Source organism: Cavenderia fasciculata (assembly GCF_000203815.1).
Source record: "Cavenderia fasciculata unplaced genomic scaffold Scf_EUAJFUG02HR96I-5, whole genome shotgun sequence".
NCBI lineage: Eukaryota > Evosea > Eumycetozoa > Acytosteliales > Cavenderiaceae > Cavenderia > Cavenderia fasciculata.
The window spans coordinates 1-21,413 of NW_004457624.1; the positions used below are offsets into that span (position 1 = coordinate 1).

The window sequence follows — 21,413 nt, forward strand, 5'->3', positions numbered from 1 at the left end:
CTGTCTCGCCTTGTTCCTCAAGTCAAACCCGCCAAGAAAGGTCCAAGAACCTTTTTTTCTGCAAATTTTCTTTAAAAATTTTCATTGTTGAACATTCCGAAAAATCTCTTCAATGAAATTTATCTCCATTTTTTGGGATTCTCAATAAATAAGACTATTCATTCATTTATATTATAAATATATATTTATTGATAAATCGGTTGAACTGAAGATTGTCTCAAGAAGTTCGGTTTTTTCTCGGTTTTCAAAAAAAATTAATTTTTTTTGAGGTTTAGACGAGTGAACCACACAACCCTTCATAGTTTTAATATTATTTTTATTTTATCATATATGGAACATTGATCAAACATCGACTGACAATGATTGTTTTATTTAATAAAAGTTGGGTTATTCTTGGGGCATATCAACAAAGTTAAAAAAAGGTAAACTAGACCTGTCTCCTGAAATGGTTGAGTGGTCACTTGCTGACATCCAATGAAGAGTTCGAATCTTGAAAGGGAGGTATTTTATTTTTTGGACAAAAGATCAGATTAGGCTCGGTTTATTCGAATCCATAACCGGTCGATTAGTTCGGTTATCTGATCTGAATAGTCTTGTTAAAGAAACCGAGTTAAATCAGACAAGACATCAGTTTGGGCAAAACCCCAACCGAACCGAACGGTTCGGAGCCCTGCACTAGCTTTTTCTCGGACCCCTAGCCCTAGCACTATTTTATAGATTAGTAGTTTTCAAAGATATTTTTAGTCAAACTCGTTAAATTAGGGGTAAATGTATAACTTTCATCTGGAATGATCTTTTAAATTTAAATTATTGATCTGAAATTTTGTAATATTTTTCAAAAATATGAGATTAGTTATTTAATTAATAGATTTTATAACGTTACATAAAACTATTTAAAAATTGAAAAATTGGTAATAGAGAGTGCCTAGTTTAACATATTTAATTGGAGAAAAATCAATGAAAAATCAGAAAGTTATTAAGATTCCAACTTTTATGGAACCAAGAAAAACAAAAAAAGCAAAAATTTTAATATTTTTTTTTTTGGCAACATATATAATTTTTTTTAAACCTATTAAATATTTTTAATTTTGAACATTATATATTTATTTATTGTATTTTTGATTCGTCTAAAAAAAGTAAAAACTACTATAAATACATGCCAACTTTTTCCCTATTTTGAACTTTTTTTGATTTTGGATTGATTCATGCCACTTTTTTTCAAAAAATAAGCTCATAAATCACAATTTTTTGTTTTCATAATAATAGACAATTGATACTATTGAAAAATGATATTGTAATTTTAAAATATTTATATATTTTTGATAATTTTACCTTTAAAGATTTAATTATTTTTCGAATGAATTTTATTTAATCTTTTAATTAAATGATTCCATATTGTTTGATATCATAATATATAGATAATATTAAACTTTCATATCAATTGAGTTAAATTAAAAGTTTTGGAAAAATTATCACAAAAACTTTAAAATTTGAGATAAAGGTTATTTTGGGGAATACTTTCAACTCCATATTATTTAATACCAATTTTAAAAATAGAATTTAAGTTTCAAGTAAAATGAGTTAAATAATATTACTTGTAATGTTTTTTTAAAAATTTAAAAAAACACCAAGTGGATACACATAAAATATTGAAAAAGTTTTTTTTATAAAATCAAAATAATACATTTACTTACAAAAACAATGTCCAATGGTGAATATTAAAGTTTGAAGTTAATTGAGCTAAACTATAAAAATTTGAAAATCTAAAACCAAACAACCAAATCACTAATTTTTTCATAAAAAATGTTAGTTTTTTGAGCAAGTTTGATGTCTGCACAAAATTTAGATCATTTCCTAAGATATAGTAAAGGTTTCAAGTCACGAGACCTAAACTATTAAATTCACAAAAAAAACAAGCAATCTGGTGATTAAAAAAACTTTTCCATCTATTGTCCCAGACTTCACACCATATTCATCATTTCTTGTTTTAATTAATAATACATTAGATCCAAGAAAAACAAAAAAAAATGAAACATAATAAAAAAGGCTTAAAAAAAGAAAAAAAACAAAACATTGATACTGATGTAAATTGGTATCTTTAAAAAATGGGTCTTAAATCGGGGCAAATTCCCACATTCGAAAAGTGACTTTTTTCACAGTGTTTTTTAATGAACAACTCAAACAAGTCATGTTCATTAAATAGAAAATAGATAGACAACAAACAGATCAAATAGTAATAATTTGATACAATAGATACTTGTTTAATTCAAAAAAACCAATCATTAATGATCTTTATAATTCCTCCAATCTTGCTCATCCCTTCATGAAGTGCAAGACTATTAATCAAGCAAATAGTAGATATATCTGGTCGCTTGGAAGTGGGCCATCTGCAAGTTTAACAACCTATGAGAATATAATTACAAAATTAGCTGAATAATATTATTATTTGAAAAGGTAAACAATAATTAAATACATATTTATATATATTTTCAAACTGTATACATTATTAACAAATTTGTTGTTTTATTATTATTAGTATTATAAAAAAACAAGAGAGAGATGGATTACTCTGAACTAGACTATTTAATGTCAATGATGGGGATGAATAGTCCGATTGCTATGATTCAACGAGCAAAGAGCGGACGAGTTGATGAAATGCAACACGAGTTAAAAGGAAAGAGAAACCCTTTGGACACTAGCCGATCAGAATTCATCAAGAAACACCGAGATGCCATGGCAAATCGATGAGTATGCTTTCAACCTCAACCACAAAGAGCAGCTTGACCAAGGAACCATCGACGATGCAATCATCTACATTGGAGCCAATCAAGATTCGAGATTTATTTGTCGAACACACTCACACTGGTAGAGTGTTGATAGTCAAAAGCATGGTAGAGTCGTACAAGATGAATGCAATTCATCTACTCGTCGAAGACCAATATGCCGATACCTATCAACCAGATACATCTGCATTGGTCGTCTCCCTTACAACTATGTATTACAGCAGGGAAACGGATCCATCCAAACCAAAGTCAATGAAGTCTTCCCAGTTGGAGTCATACTTGCCATCAAGGAGCCCTATTTCAAGGTTACTGTTGCTGGTAACTTGGCAGTTCGTATTGATGATCATCCCCATCCCGAGAATCAAATGTGGAAAGATTCTCTCTTTTCAAAGTTACCAAAGGATATTGAAGGATGGCGTACCAGAGGAAACGATTACTATACCAAAGGAAACTATGAATGTGCTCTTGGTTGTTATAATTCTGCTCTCCAACTCGACCAACAACATGCCATTATGTTGCTCAACAAACTTGCAGCAATATTGGCACTTAAGAGATACCACGAATGTATTCCGCTTGGTCATGTACTCTTGTCAAAGTTACCCAAAGAACCAAAGGTCTATGCAAGAATGGTAAATCGTATTACTGTCACAGTAACATTCGACAAGAAGGTGTCTGTCACCACCAATGGTGCATCAGCCACCGTGACTTTTAGAACGATCAAGTACAAGCCTGGGAACAAACCCAACAAGCTGTACAACAAGCAAGTTGCAATGGAGAAAGAATTTGCTGGAAAGTCTTTGAAGGATGTCATTGCCATTGGTATCGATCCCAACACGTGCTCAATTACTGTCGTTAACAATCACGATGACAAGGTTCTGGACATGAGAATGGATACTCTTATGGTTAAAAGAAACACCAAGTTTCTTTTAGAGAAAATCTCTTGTCATATGGGAAAGGCCATCAAAAGTTTTGAATCCTGTTTACCATCTCTCAAGTGTATGTATACATTTTATAATATTTGTTTTATTTTAATTATTAAATAATTATTAATTCATTATTTTTTTATTTATATATTTATATATTTATATATAGTCAATGTCCTTAACCCTCAAACATTCCAATCTAGGCTGGACTATTATGAAAAGTATTGTGATTATTTCGATATCTATTTCGAAGCCATCAATGATCCAATCGTACTATCTTGGAAGAGGAACTTTGCTTTCAAAAAGCAAAAGTTGAACAAAGAGTTTTACCAACAATTTGACAACTACATTCTTGATCTCTTTAAAGATCATTTCCCAACCAAGTATGCAAGTATGAACGATTCTGAAAGGAATCAGTACATTCAAGACAATACAATCATATGTATGTATTTATAAATCATTTTCAAAAAGAATATTAATGTATTAAAAAGTGTATATATATTAATATGTATTTTTTTTTCCTTTTTTCCTTTTCCTTTTTTTTTAAAATAGTTTTTGGAAATGCCAAATTTGGACACAACACTCGTGGCAAGGTAACAACATTTGCAGCCAAGACTGTTGCCAACAAGTTAAAGTCCAAACAATATTCCGTTGTCTATATTAATGAATACAACACGTCAAGAGTAAGTTTCTTAATTAAAATTATCATTTTATTTAAACATTTAATTAAATTTATTAATTCTCTTTAAACTTTTTAGCAACATTTTGATTGTTTTTTCCACCAAGAGGAGGAAAACTTGATCCATCATGACCTCAACGAACCTCATGAGGATCCAAAGGATGATTTTCATCTGGAGAAATGCCATCTCAAGCTTGGTAAAGAAAAGGATGGAGGCCAACCGACCAATGTCCAACAGTGCTCACCTATCAGCGAAGCATGTCAATCCGCTGCTAAAGGTAATAGTTTCCTTCGATGCAGTGACCACCGGCATCGTTTAGCACTCGTCAAGCAAGACACACTTTCAAAAGAATACAAAGAGTCGTTGGGGTTCCTCAAATCCATCGATGATTTGGACAAGAAACTCCAATCACACAATCTTTTGAATGTGGCAGGTCAATGTCGAACAAGGAAGGTGACACCGTCAGATGTTGCCGGTTCGGAGACTGAATCGCGTCAGGACTCTCAAAAAGTTGCCTCGACCCAATCGTCTTCGTCATCAACAAAAAAGTTCGACTATCGACACGGACAGAATAAATATGGTCCAGAGATTAGAAAAGCAAGTAAGTCCCTACACAACAAGCACAGAATGGCTGTGTCCTGGAAACGTGTTTTGTGCACTGGTTGTGGAAAAAGTTTCAACCGGGATGTTAATGCAGCACGTAATATGCTGCTACTTGGTATTTTTAAAGTTTGGAAAAATGGTCACCGTCCGTCAAGATATGGAAAGACAAATTAATTGCCAGGGTAAAAACCGAGGCATCAACACAATTTGGGCTCTTAAAGGTATGATTATATTTATTTATTTCATTTTTTGAGTCATACTAACTCTCTTTTTTTTTCAAATCTCTTTTGTAAAAATTTTCAATTTTTTCTCCTCATTTTGAAATAAAGGCTCAAATTATTATCTTTTTTCGTTTTCATCAGATCACCCTCTTTGTCCATTATTTTTGTTTCCTTTTTCTTTTTTATAAATAGAAAAGTAATAATTAATCTATAGTCAATCATGATGAGTACACAGAGATATAAAGTAAATAAAAGAATATCAGTATCATATGAATCATCATCATCAACAATATTAGCAACAACAATAGAAAATGATCAAATAACGAGTTCAAATAATAGTAGTTGCATTTCTTCAACTTCAAATACTACACGCACAACACCTCTATCAATGTCATCTTTATTGATGCTACCCCAAATGTCTCCCTTTATTCTTGGGTACGCTCTCGAGGATATGGATTCATTAGATGAGATTGCTACAATCCCCTCTTCCACTTCATTCCCGTTACATCCTTTTGTAGACTATTCATCTTTTTCTTTTTTGGCTTTATATTTTAATCAAAATAACAATAATCAAAATGATAATAATAATAATATTGATTCATCATTAAATTTATCAAAATCTTTGGTTAATCTTTACAATAGATTACAATCCAACAACGTATTGGATATTACAATGGAACAATTGGTTTGGATAATTTACTTGGTATTGGATTATTATCACAAGACATTTGCAAAGTCGACACCAAAAATGACAACACCCCATGTTGATGTATTATCGAGTTTTATTCCATTACATACACCATATTCTGAAATGGGTGGAGACGAGACGATACTCAATGCTATCCAATCAATGTCGTCGGATGAACAACGAGAAGAGTCATATAATGATTGTATGAAAATATTTACCAAAAGATATAAATCTTTAGATCAATTGGTTCAATGGACAGTCAAAGAATTCATTGGCAATGATATTGCTTTGCCAATATTTAAAAATTTATTTGCAATGACCTTTAGAGTATATAATCTGGTAAAGGTTGCGGCTATGGTTCCTATTAGTATTGGCCCCAACATTACATTTAATGGATTCTTGCCAATTCCTCATCATCTTCTTCACACAATTGTTCATTATTCATCAAAAACTAAAAATAATAATAATAATAATAATAATAATTTACAACAAAATCTATTTAAAGTTGCAATTGAAAATCAACACAATGAAAACAAAAACAATGTAGAGATGGTAGCATCCCTTAAAAGAAAAATTTACAAGGATTCACCAATCTATTTAGATTCAATTGAAATAATGACTTTAAAAGAATACAACGCATCAATACTCAACAATGGACAAAAAATAGCTACCGATTCCTCCTCTTTTATTGGTGGTACCACCGACCAAGATGAATATAGTTTTGAATTAATTTCAAATGAAGACTTGCTACTCTTTTATGGTTACACTTTGGACGACTATGATAATATCTCATTTAATATCGATGCGTTCAAACCACAATCTCAACTAATGTCAGAATACAATGGTGACGAATTGGAAAGAGAAATTAAATTAATGAATGCCAAGTTGAAGATTCTAAAAGAGATTGGAGTTTACAAACAAGAAGAAAAGGACCAAGACAATTCCTCTGACAAACAAAAAAACCAAGACCAATCCCCTCACAACAACTCATTCTCGTATTTGGATATCAAAACAGGCAACTATAGAGATATATTGACCAGAGATAAACAACTTGGAATTAATTTATTAGAAGTAACAAGAATCTCAAAGCTTCGAGAGATGGAAAGTTATTTTTATGAAAAGGGGCAGTGCCATACCTTGATTTGTAATCGAAATGAATTAGAGACTTTGGTTTACCTCTCGAGGCACTTGGGCACTGTTCAACGTAATATTACAACAAAGATTAGCATTATCAACAAAGCAATATCCGACACACCTTCCTATTCCCTTAGTTCATCCAATACCCAAGGTTCTCCATCCATACTATTGACTGAAATGGAGAAATACTATAAAAACCACCAATCAATCATAGAGCACTCTCTTCAGTTTATTTCAACATTGAAAACCCAACATTGTAGAAATGCCTGTAAACAAGTATCGTTTGTCAAACCAACAGATGTTGTTTATAGGAAATTTGAAAAATGGCTCACTGATGGAGGTGTTCATTTCCCAAAGGTATAAACAAACATTAAAATAATTTATTCCTTTCCAATTCTAATACCTTTTTTTAAAGTTACAAATAGCAAATTTTAATGATTCAACAGGTAGAGGCGTGGTAACAACAAAAAAAGTTGAAGAAAACGAATGTGTAGTTTCAGTACCAAGAAAATTTTTAATCAACGTAGATTGTGCAAGAAAACATCCAGTCTTGAACAGTATACTTTTCGAAGAGGCAACTGGATTAAATGACGATACTATTCTTTTCCTTTTTGTTATTTATGAAAAAGAAAATCCAAACTCTTTTTGGAGACCATTTTTTGATACTCTACCTTCTTACTTTCCTACTTCAATTCATTATACGTATGTAAAAAAAAAAGAAAAAAAAGAAAAAAGAAAAAGAAATTAATAACTCACTCATTTTTTATATTTTAAAAAGTACAACTGAACTATTAGAATTGGAAGGAACAAATTTATTTGAAGAAACAATTCAAATTAAAGAACATTTGGAATCAATTAGAGAATTATTATTCCCAGAGTAAATTTTTAAAAAACAAATATATATTTATCATTCATCATTAACTTTTTATTTTTTTCATTTTTTTTTTTAGATTATCAAATCAATATCCAGATGTATTTCCAGAATCATTATTTACAATGGAAAACTTTTTATGGGCTAGATCATTATTTGATAGCAGGGCAATACAATTAAAAATAGATGGAAGAATCGTAAATTGTTTGGTACCAATGGCCGATATGATAAATCATCATGACCAAGCTCAAATATCACAACGATACTTTGACCAAGAAAACGATTGCTTTAGAATGATTTCATGTTGCAACATCCCAGCCACATCTCAAATATTTCTTCAGTATGGAGCGCTACAAAGTTGGGAATTGGCATTGTACTATGGGTTTGTAATATCAAACAACCACTATGACAGTGTTCATATCGGTTTTGATATGCCAGAGGAAGACACCCCCGAACTGAGGGAAGAGAAACAAAAGCTACTTGACAGACACTTGCTGACAGTCGATCACCACTACCTCCATCGATCCAATATACCAAGCAAACTATTGGCATCCCTCCGAGTTGCCCTGCTAGCAGAGGATGAATTCAATCCCCACGTAGATGTTTGGAATCCTATTTCTAGAAGTAACGAAGAAGTAGTATTATATACTCTCTATAGCACAGTGTTGATGCTCCTCAAACAATTTTCCTCAACTTGCGATGAAGACCAACAACTTTTGGAACAACTAATGACAATTACAAAATCGATAAAAGAAAAAAAAAAAGAACAAGAGCAAGGCGGAAATGAAGATGAAGAGGAAGAAGAAGAGGAAGAAGAAGAAGAAGAGGAAGACAATCAAACCGATGAAGAATCAACTGAGCAAATGAAAATAGTATTACAGTATAGAATAGAACAAAAACAAATTTTGGTTTCCACTTTGGAAAGTATCATCACCTCTATGAAAGAAATTGGAATGGAAATACCTCAATCACCATCATCCTATGATCAAGATGAAGATCAAGATGACGATGACTATGATAGTTTTGAAAATGATAGTAGTAGTAGTGATGAAAATGATGATAACAATAATAAATAATTATTTAATTTATTAAAGTAAAGGAGGATAGCAAGGTAATACTAAAAGAGGGATATTTATAAAACATTCTTTTACCTTTGTTGTGATGTAGAGACTGTACAGATTTTGTAGGCTACCCAAAATAATCGAAGGTGACAAGGATTTATCCAAAGTAAAACAGATATTTGTTTGTAGTTTTTGTCCAACTTGGATGTGATAGTCTTTGGATTTATATTTGACAGATGTAAGTGTCATCTCATTCATTGTTCCAAATATTTCATTATTAATGTTATTATTATTATTATTATTACTATTATTATTAAATACATGATTTACAGATTGTTGTTTGTTTATAAACGATAATTTAAATCCCTTTACTTTGGTTTTTCCGCGTCTGTTGTCTATTTTTAACATGATTGATACCTAAAAAGAAAAGGATGATTAAAAAAGAGGTTTTTGGCATTTTTTTTTTGGTTGAATTTTATATTTACAGATGACCCAATAATGCCAAAATTTCGAATTAATAATCTAGCTTTGATTGATGGTGCTTGTTTATCTTGATAATTTAATGATACAAAAGAGTCTGATGGTCCAAATAAACGTGCGTTGTTGTACAGTACTTGTTTTGGTAAGTAATGGCATGATGGATTCCAAATTCTTATGGGGACTGATGTCTCTAGACCTTTTAAAAAAAGTCTAGAGTCTTTTTTTGACAAGACTTTATTACTCGTATAGCAATCACCTAGTCCAGTAAAGTGTAGTCGATAAAAAACCCCAGTTTTGCTGTCTTTTTTAAAAGATAATGAAGGTGGCAAATTTTGTGGAAGGTTTACTTCAAATTTAAATTTATGAAGTTTGCTTGATGGATGATGGTATTGGTGTTCACAGCTAGGAACGATCGTTATCACCGATGATGACCGGCTGTGTCCACTATTGGAGGAGGATTTAATTAATTCTGTTGGAAAATGCTTCGGCATTTCTGCCCCCTCTACAGAGTCACCGTTACTTGTGGTAATTGATGTTGTTGAGTTGCTATTTCTAGTATCGATTTGTAAAGGTTCTAAATATTCACACATTTGCTTATAAATGTCATCGTCATAATAAGTAGAATAATCCTCCACATAATCATTTAAAAATGGTAATGATCCAGATGACTTTGATCTTCGAATATTTGAAAAATTATTATCACCAAGATCTTGTTGAGGTTGTTGTTGTAAATTACTGTTATTATTATTATTACAAAAAAGGATATTTGTTTTAAGCAGGGGATTTGTTTCTTTATACATTTGTGGTCGTTCAACATGTTTTAATAAATGATCAAACAGTTTTGTAGTAACTGGAATGGGTAGACTACCATATGATCTTGGTCTTGTTTGCTCGTTTGTAAAATGTTGAGAGTCTACTTGGTTTGATGAAGCTGAAAGTGGTGACGATGAAGGTGTAATTGGATTGGAGGATGACAATGGTGATACCGTAGATGATGGGTACAAATGATAATCTGAGGAAACTATAGTTTCCCTTAAATAGCCATCACCAACTGATAGACCCATATTTCCAATACCACCAATTGATGATGCTACACTAGATGAGAAACTAATTTCATCATCTTGATCAATTGTTTGTAGATTAATGATATTATTATTGGTATTATTATTATTTTGATTATTATTATTGTTATTATTACTATTATTATTATTATTTTGATTATTATTATTGGTAGAACTAGTTTGATTGAGTTCTTGGTGTCCTTGATGGTCCCTACAATTTGCAACACCTTGGAGTGTGGCATTTAGAATTTGTAGCTTCTTTACATAGACCTCAACTTCAACCTCTATAGTTTCACCTGCCAAATAAATCGATTTGTGTGGATAGAGTTTGATATTAAAGTGATGAGTGTCTAAGGATTCTTCTTCAAACCAACCAATCTTGGATGAATTAACCATGTCATTATTTTTGTTGGAAATAGAACCAGAACTTGTCAATGTTTGATGCAAAGAAGAAGAAGAAGAGGAAGAAAAGGAGGAAAAAGAAGAAGAAGAAGCGGCAGAGGAAGAAAATGAAGAAGAAGAAGAAGAAGAAGAAACACTATCCTTTTTCTTTTGTCCTTTTAACTTTTTCTTTTTTGGTTTGATATTGTTGCTTTTGTTACTTCCATTGTTGTTGCCACCCTGAACAGATAGATGATTTTGTGAAATACCCTCTTGGCTTGCTTTAAATGCATTTGGATATGAAAAGGGTGAAGGTGATATTGATATCTGATTAATAAATGTAGTGTTGTTGTTGTTGTTGTCTGATTGGTTGTTTTCATTTATAGTAGTGGCAGTAGTAGTAGTAGTAGTAGTAGAGAGATGAGGTATGTGATGTCTGTTGTTTAGTGAATTGCGAAGTTTATCTTGTGTCTTTGAGGACGAGGATGGTGGAACTGAAAAATCATCATGATTGTTGTCTAGACATTGAAATGAAGGAAAATGTTGTAGAACCTCTTCATCTTGATCTGAGAATACTATCATTCTTTTTCAACTAGTTGCTAGTTGTTTTGTATATTCTTTCTAATATAATATATATTGTTGTTGTTGTTGAGGAAAAAGAAATGAAAGGAATGGATGGTTTGTTTTTTTTTTGAACCGTTTTTTACTATTTTTAAATTAATAAAAAAAATCAAGAAATCCCTTTTTTTTTTTTTAGATTTATTTGTTTATTATTACTTTACTTTAATAATAATAATAGTATTCTACATATATAATATTGGTACGCAGCAGCAGCAGCAGCAGCAAATTTAAAATTTAAATTTAAATATCAATATTATGAATAATTTTTTTCATTTTACTGAGCGCTCTTGCTATTATTACACCTTCGACTATATTAAATTTAGTATCTCTTTCCACCTTTTTGGTTAGATGAGATATTCCATTTAAAATTTCTTGTAGTGATCGATCCATTGATTTTAAAAATATGCTAACCCTATTTTGTGGTTGTCCATTATTAAAAGAGGATGATGGAGAAGGTGACGTTTTCTTTGGTGTAAGTGGTGGTTGCACTTCATCCTCTACAACCTCTCCTAATATTTTTTTAATTTCAATCACTTTTCTACATTCGTCATAACGCTCTGTGATCTCTTCTTCTTTTGTGATGGACATTAAATCCCTTGATAGTGGTTTAATATAGTCGTCCAATTCTCCAAGTACTGTTAACATTCTTTCCTTTAAACTAATAAATCTCTTGGCTGTCTCTTCATCATCGAAATCTAAATCCTCTTCTGATGCAATACGTCTATTATCATCATCATACTGATATTGTTCATTATTATTATTATTATTATTGGGATCGTCAATTAACAATGATTTATCATTAATAGAAAGAGTTGGAATTAATGGTAAAAGCAATGATCTCTCGAGTGGCGATTGTTCTTGTTCTTGTTGTTGTTGTTGTTGTTGTTGTTGTTGGAGTTGTTGGAGTTGTTGGAGTTGTTGGGGAGCACTATTTTTTCTGGATATTTGTGGAGATGATTTTGGTGATAATGGATTTTCCATTGAGAAATTATCTGTCAGTGGATAGAGAGAAACCAATTGTTTGAGAGTGTATATAATATGAGAAAAGGTTGGTCTTTCTAATGGTTGATATCGTAGACAATCAATGACCAATTCTGTAAAAAGAGGTGGTATATCTTCTGGAATCAAATCACGTGCTGTATCTTCTGGAATTTCAAAGGCATTCATTGGTCCTCTTTCGATTTCTTTAGATATTTTCTTTCTTGTTGCCATTTCCAATAATACTACTCCAAATGAAAAGATATCAGCTGATTCATCATCTAATAAATAAATAAATAAATAAATAAATAAATAAATAAATAAATAAATAAATAAATAAATAAATAAATAAAAATAAAATGAATGGTCAGAGAATCAACAAATATTAATATAGTTTGGGGTTTTTTTGAACTTACAATCCATTCCAAGTATAACTTCTGGTGCCATGAATTCATCGGTACCACAAATAGAGAGATGTCTATTTTTGCTAGTTGATAAACTAGACGACATAGAGTTATTAATTTTAATACGAGCAAAACCAAAATCACAAATCTTGGCTCTAATGAGTGTAGATGTAGTATCTATAAGAATATTCTTTGACTTTAAGTCTCTGAATAAAATATCTCTGCTATGAAGATAGGCCATGGCAAGTGCCATATCCAAAGCTAATTTAAATCTAACAGACATTGGAAACTCTTTTGATTGATCTTTAATCAATTGTGACAATGTACCACCTCCAATAAATTGTGTCACTATCCATGTAGAATTTGATTGAAGATGAATAGGAAGACATTGTTGCGTAGTTGATGTTGGTTCATAATAAACACCTATAAACTGAACAATATTTGGATGTTGAATATTTCTTTAAATAAATAAATAAATTAATAAATTTTGAATCGTATTGTTGTTGTTGTTGTTATTATTATTGTTTAACATACTTTAATACAGAAACTTCACGTTTTAAATACTTTTTAAACTCTCTTTGATGTGAAGTAATCTTTTTAATTGCAACTTCAGATTTAAAGTAAGATCCTTTATAAACCATTCCATATGAACCAGCACCTATTTGTTGTCCAATTACCAATGCATTGATATCGATATCAGAAGAGTTTGGATCTTGATCAAGATTTCTTGTTTCATCGTCGTCATCCTCTTCTTCCTCTTCTATTGTTGTAATATTGCTGGTTGTTGGACTGTTATTGTCTGTTGCTGCTGCTGCTGCTGTTTGTTGACTGTGGTTACTGCCATGAATAATGTTATTCATCTCTTGTTTAAAAATGATAAACAAACTTTTGTGGGCAATCGTAGTCTTCGTGAGATGTTATTATTATTATTATTATTATTATTTTATTATTATTATTTATATTATTATTATTATTGTTGCATGAGATACAATGACGTTGTTGATCACCATTTTAATTGTTGTTTGTTGACAACAAAAAAAAAAACAAAAAAACAATTATATTATTTTTCGTGTGTGGTTGGGGAAGACGAATGGAGTATAAAACTGTTTCGTCAGTTCAATAAGAGTAACAAACCTCAAAACATGAGTAACAACTCTCAAAGTAGTAGTAGTAATAATAATAATAAGAATGCTCAAGTCAAAGCACCACATCCAATGCTAGACCCCTCAGCTTGCAAGGAACTAAAAGATCGTCATGATGCATGTTTTTATAAGTGGTATGGTGGTAGTTTCCTCAAAGGCAATGTATCACAAGACTGTCAAGAAGAGTGGGAAGAGTACCAAGTTTGTATAAAAGTAATTGTGATTCATAGTATTTGAATAGATTCATTCGTTTTCAGTTGATCATTGACCATCGTCGTTCTCCTCCTCCCTCTCTTATAGGATAAATTAAAAGCTTGGAACTTGGAATATTTGTTGGACGACAATAAAAAGAACGAATAATGATAATGAACAATATATATATATATATATATATATATATATTATATATGTTTTATGTAAATAATGACAATACAAAGAGTGTTTAAAGTTCACCTCTTCCTCTATTAAGATATATGGATCTTAAATTTTAATTTACAATGATTTTTCGTATTCTGATAATATCATATCCCAATATGCAAATCTTGTTGACAATGCTTCAACCTATCGATGATGATGATAATAATAATAATATATCATATTAATATACATTTGAGAGATGACTTTATATATATATATATATTATATATTACTACTACTTACTATATCATTGTATGATTGTATTTTTTGTTCCAACTTTTTGTTTAAAGCCACCGTGATGGCTTGTTGTTCATTATGAAAACTTTGCAAAGGTTTGAGAGCTGTTATGGATGAAGGGATAGATGAGACAGAGTTACTGTTGATAAACTTTTCCAACTCTGACAAAAGTTGAAGATATCGTGCCGTTTGTTTAATATCATCTTCGCTGGATAAAATGATTGCCAACTTTTCGACAGATGTTATCAATCCTCCATTCCCAATTGCATCATTATCCATTACTGTATTAAATAATGTTTCATTATCTTTGTCTAAAAAAATAATAAGAGAGAGAGAGAATATGTTAATCAATCACTTGTTGTTGTTGTTTCTCTGTTACTTTCTCTTACATAAATTAAGAAAACTATTGATTGTATCATTATCTGTTTTGATATTATTGATTTGTGATCTATATCTATCTAATTGCTCTGAAATACAAGATCCTGATTGAAGTGTAGTGTCTACTAGATTAGTGTTGCTTATGATTGTGGTGGTGGATGAGGATGAGGAGGAGGTGCTAGGAGATGTTTGACGTCTCAGTGTACTGGGTGATGAAGAATTGGTGGTTGTAGTGATATAGGGAAGAGGAGTACGTAGTAAATCATCGAGCGACAATACTTGATGACCCATCAAACAATTCTCTAGTTCTATTATTCTTTGTTCAATATCATTGATTGCATCATCATCATAATCATCATCATTATTAGATGATGATGATGGTTTAATTGGTGTATTAATGTCAATGTTGGTAGACATAATGTTAATGGTGTTGTGAGGTGGCAAACAAAATATCATAGTAGTGTCTAGAAATTTGATCCAAAAAGGAGTTTTTTTTTTTTTAATATTTTAATTTTATTTATTTAAAACATAATTTCTAGCAGAATTATAAACTAAATTTGTATTATTATTATTATTATTATTATTGTTTTCTAAAATATTTGATTTACTATTGATTTCTCTAGAACCACATCTCAATGATTGTAGATATAATTTGTTTTGTTGTTTTTTACTTTTTAATTTCTTTGACAATTTGTTTTCCTTTTTTGTTAATTTCTTTTCTTCTTTTGAGGCTATGATGAATTGCTTATACTCTGAAATCTTATCAATAGATACTGCTTTAATGTGAGATGGATTTTCTCTTTTTCTCTTGGTCTCTCTCTTGAGTTTACGTTTCTCCTCCATTAATCTCTCTTCTTGTTGGTCTTGCTTTCTCTTTTTATCCAATTTAATCTTTTCTTGTTCATTCTTTATCTTTTCACTGAGAGAGAGAGAGAGAGAGAGAGAGAGAGAGAGTTAGTATTACTAGTTTCTTTTTTTTTTTTTGGATATTCTACAAAGTATTTTCGTACTTTTGTTTTGCAATTTGTTGTAAAACATTAAAAATCCAAGGCACCATCAACTTGGTTCATTTCCTCTTCCTCTTCTTCTTCTTCTTCATCTTCTTCCTCCTCTTGTTCTTCAATTTTGTAGTTTTGTAGATTATTCTTTGTCTTGTTTGATAAGGGAGTTGTTTGAAGTTGTTGCTTTTGTTTTTGTGGAGTTGTTTCCTTTACAATGGATTGTAATTTGCCAATTAAATTTCCACTTGTTTCATTGTCAAGGATAACTTGACCATCTTCAAAATCTTGGTCCTCTAATTCTTCATCATCATCTTCTTCTTCTTCTTCATCATCATCCAATTCCAACTCCAATTCCTCATCCTCCTCATCATCATCTTCTTCTTCTTCTTCCTCATCATCATCTTGCTCCAATTCCTCCTCTTCTTCTTCCTCATCTTCTTGCTCCAATTCTTGTGTAACCTTTTGACTCTTGGATGAGGGAACATTAAAGAGGGGTGGCGGAGGAATAACTTTTCCACTTTTGTTGGTGATCATCGTAGTATTGTTGGTGATGATTTTTTTGTCTGGATGTGGGGTATCTGGTCGGTTGATGCTTTGTAAACTTTGATTCATCTTTTTGTTGTTGTTGTTGTTGTTGTCGTTGGTCTTTTTTGGTGTAACATATAACTCTCCATCTTGATAATCTTCACTATCTTGTTGAGTAAAGGTTGGTGTTTGTGGATAGGCCGACGACGACGACGACGATGATGATGTAGGAGTTGATGTAGATTTCTTTGATGATGATTTTGGAGTACTCAACTTTTTAGGTTCCTCCTCTTGCTCTTTCTCTTTTTGATTCTTTTCCTCCTCTTGTTTCTTCTTTTTTGCTGGAGTTGAACCTGTCTTTTTTGAAGGTGTTTGCATCTTTAAGATTGCCTTTAGATCCAAAGTTTCACTTCTTCTACTACTCTTCTTCATCGACTCTAATATCGAACCTAAATCTCCTTTATCCAATGCTGCCTTTGATGGTGTTACCACTCTTCTTGGTGTTGAAAGAGGCATTTTTTAGAGATAATTTATTTATTTACAAATATAATTTGTAGCTTTTGCTTTGTGACACTTTGACCTCAAATAGACGAAACATTACAAAAAAAAAAAAAAAAAGAATCCTTTGAAAAAACGAAACAAAGATTAATTTTTTTTTTTTGTATATTGCTTTCCAAAAATAATATACCTCGTCGTATGCATAAATATATAAATAAGTCCTAACCCAAAGTAACACAATACATTATCAAATAATTTCAATGATGAATGATTTAAATCGCAAATGGTTTTGAAAAGAGTCCAAGTATCTCGTCGAAATTGAAACTTTAGATTATCTATGAATTTTTCTTCAAAGAGCTTTGGACTCCACTCCTTGTATAGAATACAAATAACGTATCTATTGTTGTGATACATTGGTGTTGACGTTGTGTTTACATGTTTGGAGATTGATGATGGCGAACCAGGTCACGTTTTTTTTTTTTCTTTTTTTTTTTTTTTTTTTTTTCTTTTCTCCTCTTCATTCTACCCGTATTTGGGTGTGAAATGAGTGAGCAGCAAGCTCAAGTTTTTTTTTTTTTCCAAGCGATCAAGTCAACAGATAAGATAGAAGTAGTGGTAGTAGTAGTTATTTTATTATTATTATCATTAAGCGACTTCATCATCATCATCAAACCAACAAATTAAACAAAAGATTAATCTTCTGAAAAGAGAGAGAGAGTTTATTAACAGGAGGACACCCTACAATCCATCTGATTGATGAATTTGGTATTAAAGACGACGACACGACAACAAAAACAACAAACAAACAAACAACAACAACAACAACAGACAACAACTATCGATATTTAAAAAAATGATATCTTTACAAAGTGCTATCAAAAGGTCATCAAATGTTGTAGTTCAACACGGCCTTCGATCATACAGCAAAAAGAGTTCAACCATACAAACACTCTTTACTACTACTACTAGTAGCAGCAACAATATTAATGTTCAATCTTCCACATCACTCATTGGTCGTTTTGTTCAAAATAATAGTTCATCCAACAACACTAGCATTCAATATTTCAGTACATCTTCATCATCACTATCAAATGTCAATGCCCCAAAGTCACGTAAAGAGTTATCAGAATCTTTCCTTGATGGTACCTCGTTGGTCTACATTGAAGACATGTACAATGCATGGAAGAGTGATCCAAATGCTGTTCATCCAAGCTGGAACTCGTTCTTTCAAAGTGCTGATTTTGGTGCCCCAGCTGGCGAAGCCTATATGTCTCCACCAACTTTGGGAACATCATCTGCTACCAAGGCCGGACCATCATCTGCCTCTGCCGTAAACCTCAGTCAAGTAAGTGATTCCATGAGATTATTATTACTCGTTCGTGCCTATCAAGTTAGAGGTCATTCCATTGCTACTCTTGATCCACTTGGTTTAGATATCCGTCCTGAACCTGCTGAATTAAATCCTCAAAGGTATATATATTATATAATATAATAATAATAATAATAATATAATTATAATCATCTGATACTAATCAATTGTTTTTTTATTTATTTTTTATTTCTAAAGATATGGATTTACAGATGCAGATATGGATAAACCAATCTATGTAGGAGAAGGATTAATATCAGGATTTTTATCAAACAATGCACCACAAACAACATTACGTCAAGTGTTGACACGTTTACGTGAGACCTATTGTTCAAACATTGGCGTCGAATATATGCATATTCAAGACAGAGAAATGTGTGATTGGTTAAGAGAAAAGTTTGAGACTCCAAAATCACATCAATTCAACAATGATGAAAAGATAAAGATTCTCGAACGTTTGGCTTGGGCCGATCTCTTTGAAAACTTCCTTGGTCTCAAATACAAGACTCAAAAGCGTTTTGGTCTTGACGGTTGTGAGTCACTCATTCCAGGTATGAAGGCATTGATCGATGACTCTGCCCAATTGGGTGTTAACCAAATCGTTATTGGTATGCCACATCGTGGTCGTCTCAATGTTCTCGCCAACGTAGTTCGTAAACCACTTCAAGCCATCTTTAACGAATTCAATGGTGGTGTTGTTTCACTCGAAGGTGAATACTCTGGCACTGGTGATGTAAAGTACCATTTGGGTACTTCTTACGATCGTGTAACTGGTCGTGGAAACAATGTTCATCTTTCCTTGGTTGCTAATCCATCTCATCTCGAAGCCGTAAATCCTGTTGTCGAAGGTAAGGTTCGTGCCAAGCAACACTACTCTGGTGATCAAGAGAGATCAAAGGCTTTGGCTATCGTTCTCCATGGTGATGCTTCCATGGCCGGTCAAGGTGTTGTCTATGAAACTTTACATTTGTCAAATTTAACTCATTATAGTACTGGTGGTACTGTTCATATCGTAGTAAATAATCAAATTGGGTAAGAGCAAAAAAAAAAAAACAAACAAAATATTATTAAACAATCATCTTATAAATCTTTTTTTTTTTCTATTTTTTTAGTTTTACAACTAATCCATCATCATCAAGATCATCTCAATATTGTACAGATGTTGGTAAAGCTATCGATATTCCAATTTTCCATGTCAATGGTGATGATACCGAATCAGTTGTTCATGTTTGTAAATTGGCTGCCGAATGGAGACAAAAATTCAAACGTGATGTTATCGTTGATATCGTTTGTTATAGAAGGTAAAAAAAACAAAAAATATATATATATATATACATATGTACAAACAGGTATTAACTTTTTCTATTATTATTATTATTATTTTTTTCTAGATTTGGACATAATGAAACTGATCAACCAAAATTCACTCAACCATTAATGTATAACAAGATTTCACAACAAGTCCCAGTTATTGAAAAGTATTCACAACAATTAATAGGAGAGGGAATTTTAACTGGTGATCAATTCAATCAAGTCAAGGCAGTAATCCGTGAAGCCTATGAAAAGGGATACCAAGAAGGTATTAAATACACACCCAAAGCATCTGACTGGTTCGATTCACATTGGGAGGGTATCAGAAACCCATTACAAACTGCCGAAATCAAGCAAACCAATATTTCACCAAAGACTGTTGAAATCTTGGCCAAGGCACTCTGTTCATTGCCAGAGGGATTCGAAGCCCACGCTACACTCAAGAGATTGATGAAGGAGAAACAAGAAGTGTTCAACAATGGACAAGGATTTGATTGGGCCACCGCCGAAGCAATGGCATTTGGTTCATTACTCATGGAAGGTAACCATGTTCGTCTATCTGGCCAAGATGTTGAGCGTGGAACATTTAGTCATCGTCACTCTGTGTTGCATGATCAAAACACTGGTGACACTTATTCACCACTTCAAAATATTACAAAGGTAACCGGTCAACCATCTGCCGAAATTACAATTAGCAACAGTTCCTTGTCAGAATTTGCTGTACTTGGTTTTGAATTGGGTTACTCACTCGAGAGTCCCAAATCACTTGTACTCTGGGAAGCTCAATTTGGTGATTTCTCAAACAGTGCTCAAGTCATTATCGATCAATTCATCTCTAGTGGTGAACAAAAATGGATGAGACAAAGCGGTCTAGTCATGTTGTTGCCACACGGTTACGATGGTGCCGGTCCAGAACACTCTAGTTGTCGTATCGAACGTTACCTCCAATTGTGTGATAGCGATCCAAACAAGATCCCAGCCAAGGAAGAAGCCGAACGTAAACAATTACAACACTGCAACATGCAAGTACTCAACTGTTCTACTCCAGCCAACTATTTCCACGCTCTTCGTCGTCAATTGTTGCGTGACTTTAGAAAGCCATTGGTAATTTCTACTCCAAAGTGGTTATTACGTCTCACTCAATCCTTTTCATCGCTCAAGGACTTTACCGAAACTACCTCATTCACCAGAGTCTATGGTGAATCTCAACCAAACGAAATTGTAGCCCCAGAAAAGGTTCAACGTGTAGTATTCTGCTCTGGTCAAGTATACTATCTTTTACGTGCTGCTCGTGAACAATCAAAGGTAAAGGATGTTGCCATCATTCGTGTTGAACAACTTCATCCATTCCCATTTGATTTGGTACAAGAACAACTTCAACTTTACCCCAATGCTCGTGCCATCTGGTGTCAAGAGGAACCAATGAACATGGGTGCTTGGAATTACATCTACCATTTCTTTGTCTCTACCTTTAAAAGTATCAATCGTCCATTCGACCTTACCTACGCTGGTAGACCAACAAGTGCTTCACCTGCTGTCGCATCTCATTCTTTACATAAACTTCAAGAAGAAACATTCTTGTCAGAGGCTCTTGGTACAAAGAAAAAATAATCAAACAAAAATAAATAAAAAAGAAAAAAGAT

At 32.2% G+C, this 21,413-nt stretch overlaps 8 protein-coding genes across 8 annotated transcripts; 3 read left to right on the forward strand and 5 right to left on the reverse strand.

The window, feature by feature from the left end:
• Nucleotides 1-2,027: 2,027 nt before the first annotated feature.
• DFA_11018 (uncharacterized protein) lies at nt 2,028-8,982 on the forward strand (the record flags this gene model as incomplete). The annotated part of the gene is made up of 11 exons (XM_004349906.1): nt 2,028-2,084; nt 2,675-2,748; nt 2,962-3,412; nt 3,545-3,779; nt 3,876-4,148; nt 4,259-4,389; nt 4,579-4,983; nt 5,425-7,392; nt 7,451-7,737; nt 7,814-7,912; nt 7,986-8,982. The coding sequence occupies 11 exons, from the start codon at nt 2,028-2,030 to the stop codon at nt 8,980-8,982; spliced, it is 4,977 nt and encodes a 1,658-aa protein (XP_004349956.1).
• A 386-nt stretch (nt 8,983-9,368) lies between these two features.
• On the reverse strand, nt 9,369-11,471 carry DFA_11019 (uncharacterized protein; the record flags this gene model as incomplete). The annotated part of the gene is made up of 1 exon (XM_004349907.1): nt 9,369-11,471. The coding sequence occupies one exon, from the start codon at nt 11,469-11,471 to the stop codon at nt 9,369-9,371; it is 2,103 nt and encodes a 700-aa protein (XP_004349957.1).
• A 279-nt stretch (nt 11,472-11,750) lies between these two features.
• kinY (LISK family protein kinase) lies at nt 11,751-13,752 on the reverse strand (the record flags this gene model as incomplete). The annotated part of the gene is made up of 3 exons (XM_004349908.1): nt 11,751-12,769; nt 12,905-13,350; nt 13,427-13,752. 3 exons carry the CDS (start codon nt 13,750-13,752, stop codon nt 11,751-11,753), a joined length of 1,791 nt encoding a protein of 596 aa, XP_004349958.1.
• Nucleotides 13,753-14,034: 282 nt separating this feature from the next.
• On the forward strand, nt 14,035-14,271 carry DFA_11021 (uncharacterized protein; the record flags this gene model as incomplete). The annotated part of the gene is made up of 1 exon (XM_004349909.1): nt 14,035-14,271. One exon carries the CDS (start codon nt 14,035-14,037, stop codon nt 14,269-14,271), a length of 237 nt encoding a protein of 78 aa, XP_004349959.1.
• A 205-nt stretch (nt 14,272-14,476) lies between these two features.
• On the reverse strand, nt 14,477-15,483 carry dynC (putative dynactin 22 kDa subunit; the record flags this gene model as incomplete). The annotated part of the gene is made up of 4 exons (XM_004349910.1): nt 14,477-14,495; nt 14,531-14,595; nt 14,695-14,999; nt 15,078-15,483. The coding sequence occupies 4 exons, from the start codon at nt 15,481-15,483 to the stop codon at nt 14,477-14,479; spliced, it is 795 nt and encodes a 264-aa protein (XP_004349960.1).
• A 96-nt stretch (nt 15,484-15,579) lies between these two features.
• DFA_11023 (uncharacterized protein) lies at nt 15,580-15,909 on the reverse strand (the record flags this gene model as incomplete). Its single annotated transcript, XM_004349911.1, has 1 exon — nt 15,580-15,909. The coding sequence occupies one exon, from the start codon at nt 15,907-15,909 to the stop codon at nt 15,580-15,582; it is 330 nt and encodes a 109-aa protein (XP_004349961.1).
• Nucleotides 15,910-16,103: 194 nt separating this feature from the next.
• Nucleotides 16,104-17,108, reverse strand: DFA_11024 (uncharacterized protein; the record flags this gene model as incomplete). Its single annotated transcript, XM_004349912.1, has 1 exon — nt 16,104-17,108. The coding sequence occupies one exon, from the start codon at nt 17,106-17,108 to the stop codon at nt 16,104-16,106; it is 1,005 nt and encodes a 334-aa protein (XP_004349962.1).
• An 835-nt stretch (nt 17,109-17,943) lies between these two features.
• Nucleotides 17,944-21,381, forward strand: ogdh (2-oxoglutarate dehydrogenase; the record flags this gene model as incomplete). The annotated part of the gene is made up of 4 exons (XM_004349913.1): nt 17,944-18,560; nt 18,658-19,491; nt 19,572-19,760; nt 19,851-21,381. 4 exons carry the CDS (start codon nt 17,944-17,946, stop codon nt 21,379-21,381), a joined length of 3,171 nt encoding a protein of 1,056 aa, XP_004349963.1.
• Between the last annotated feature and the right edge of the window lie 32 nt (nt 21,382-21,413).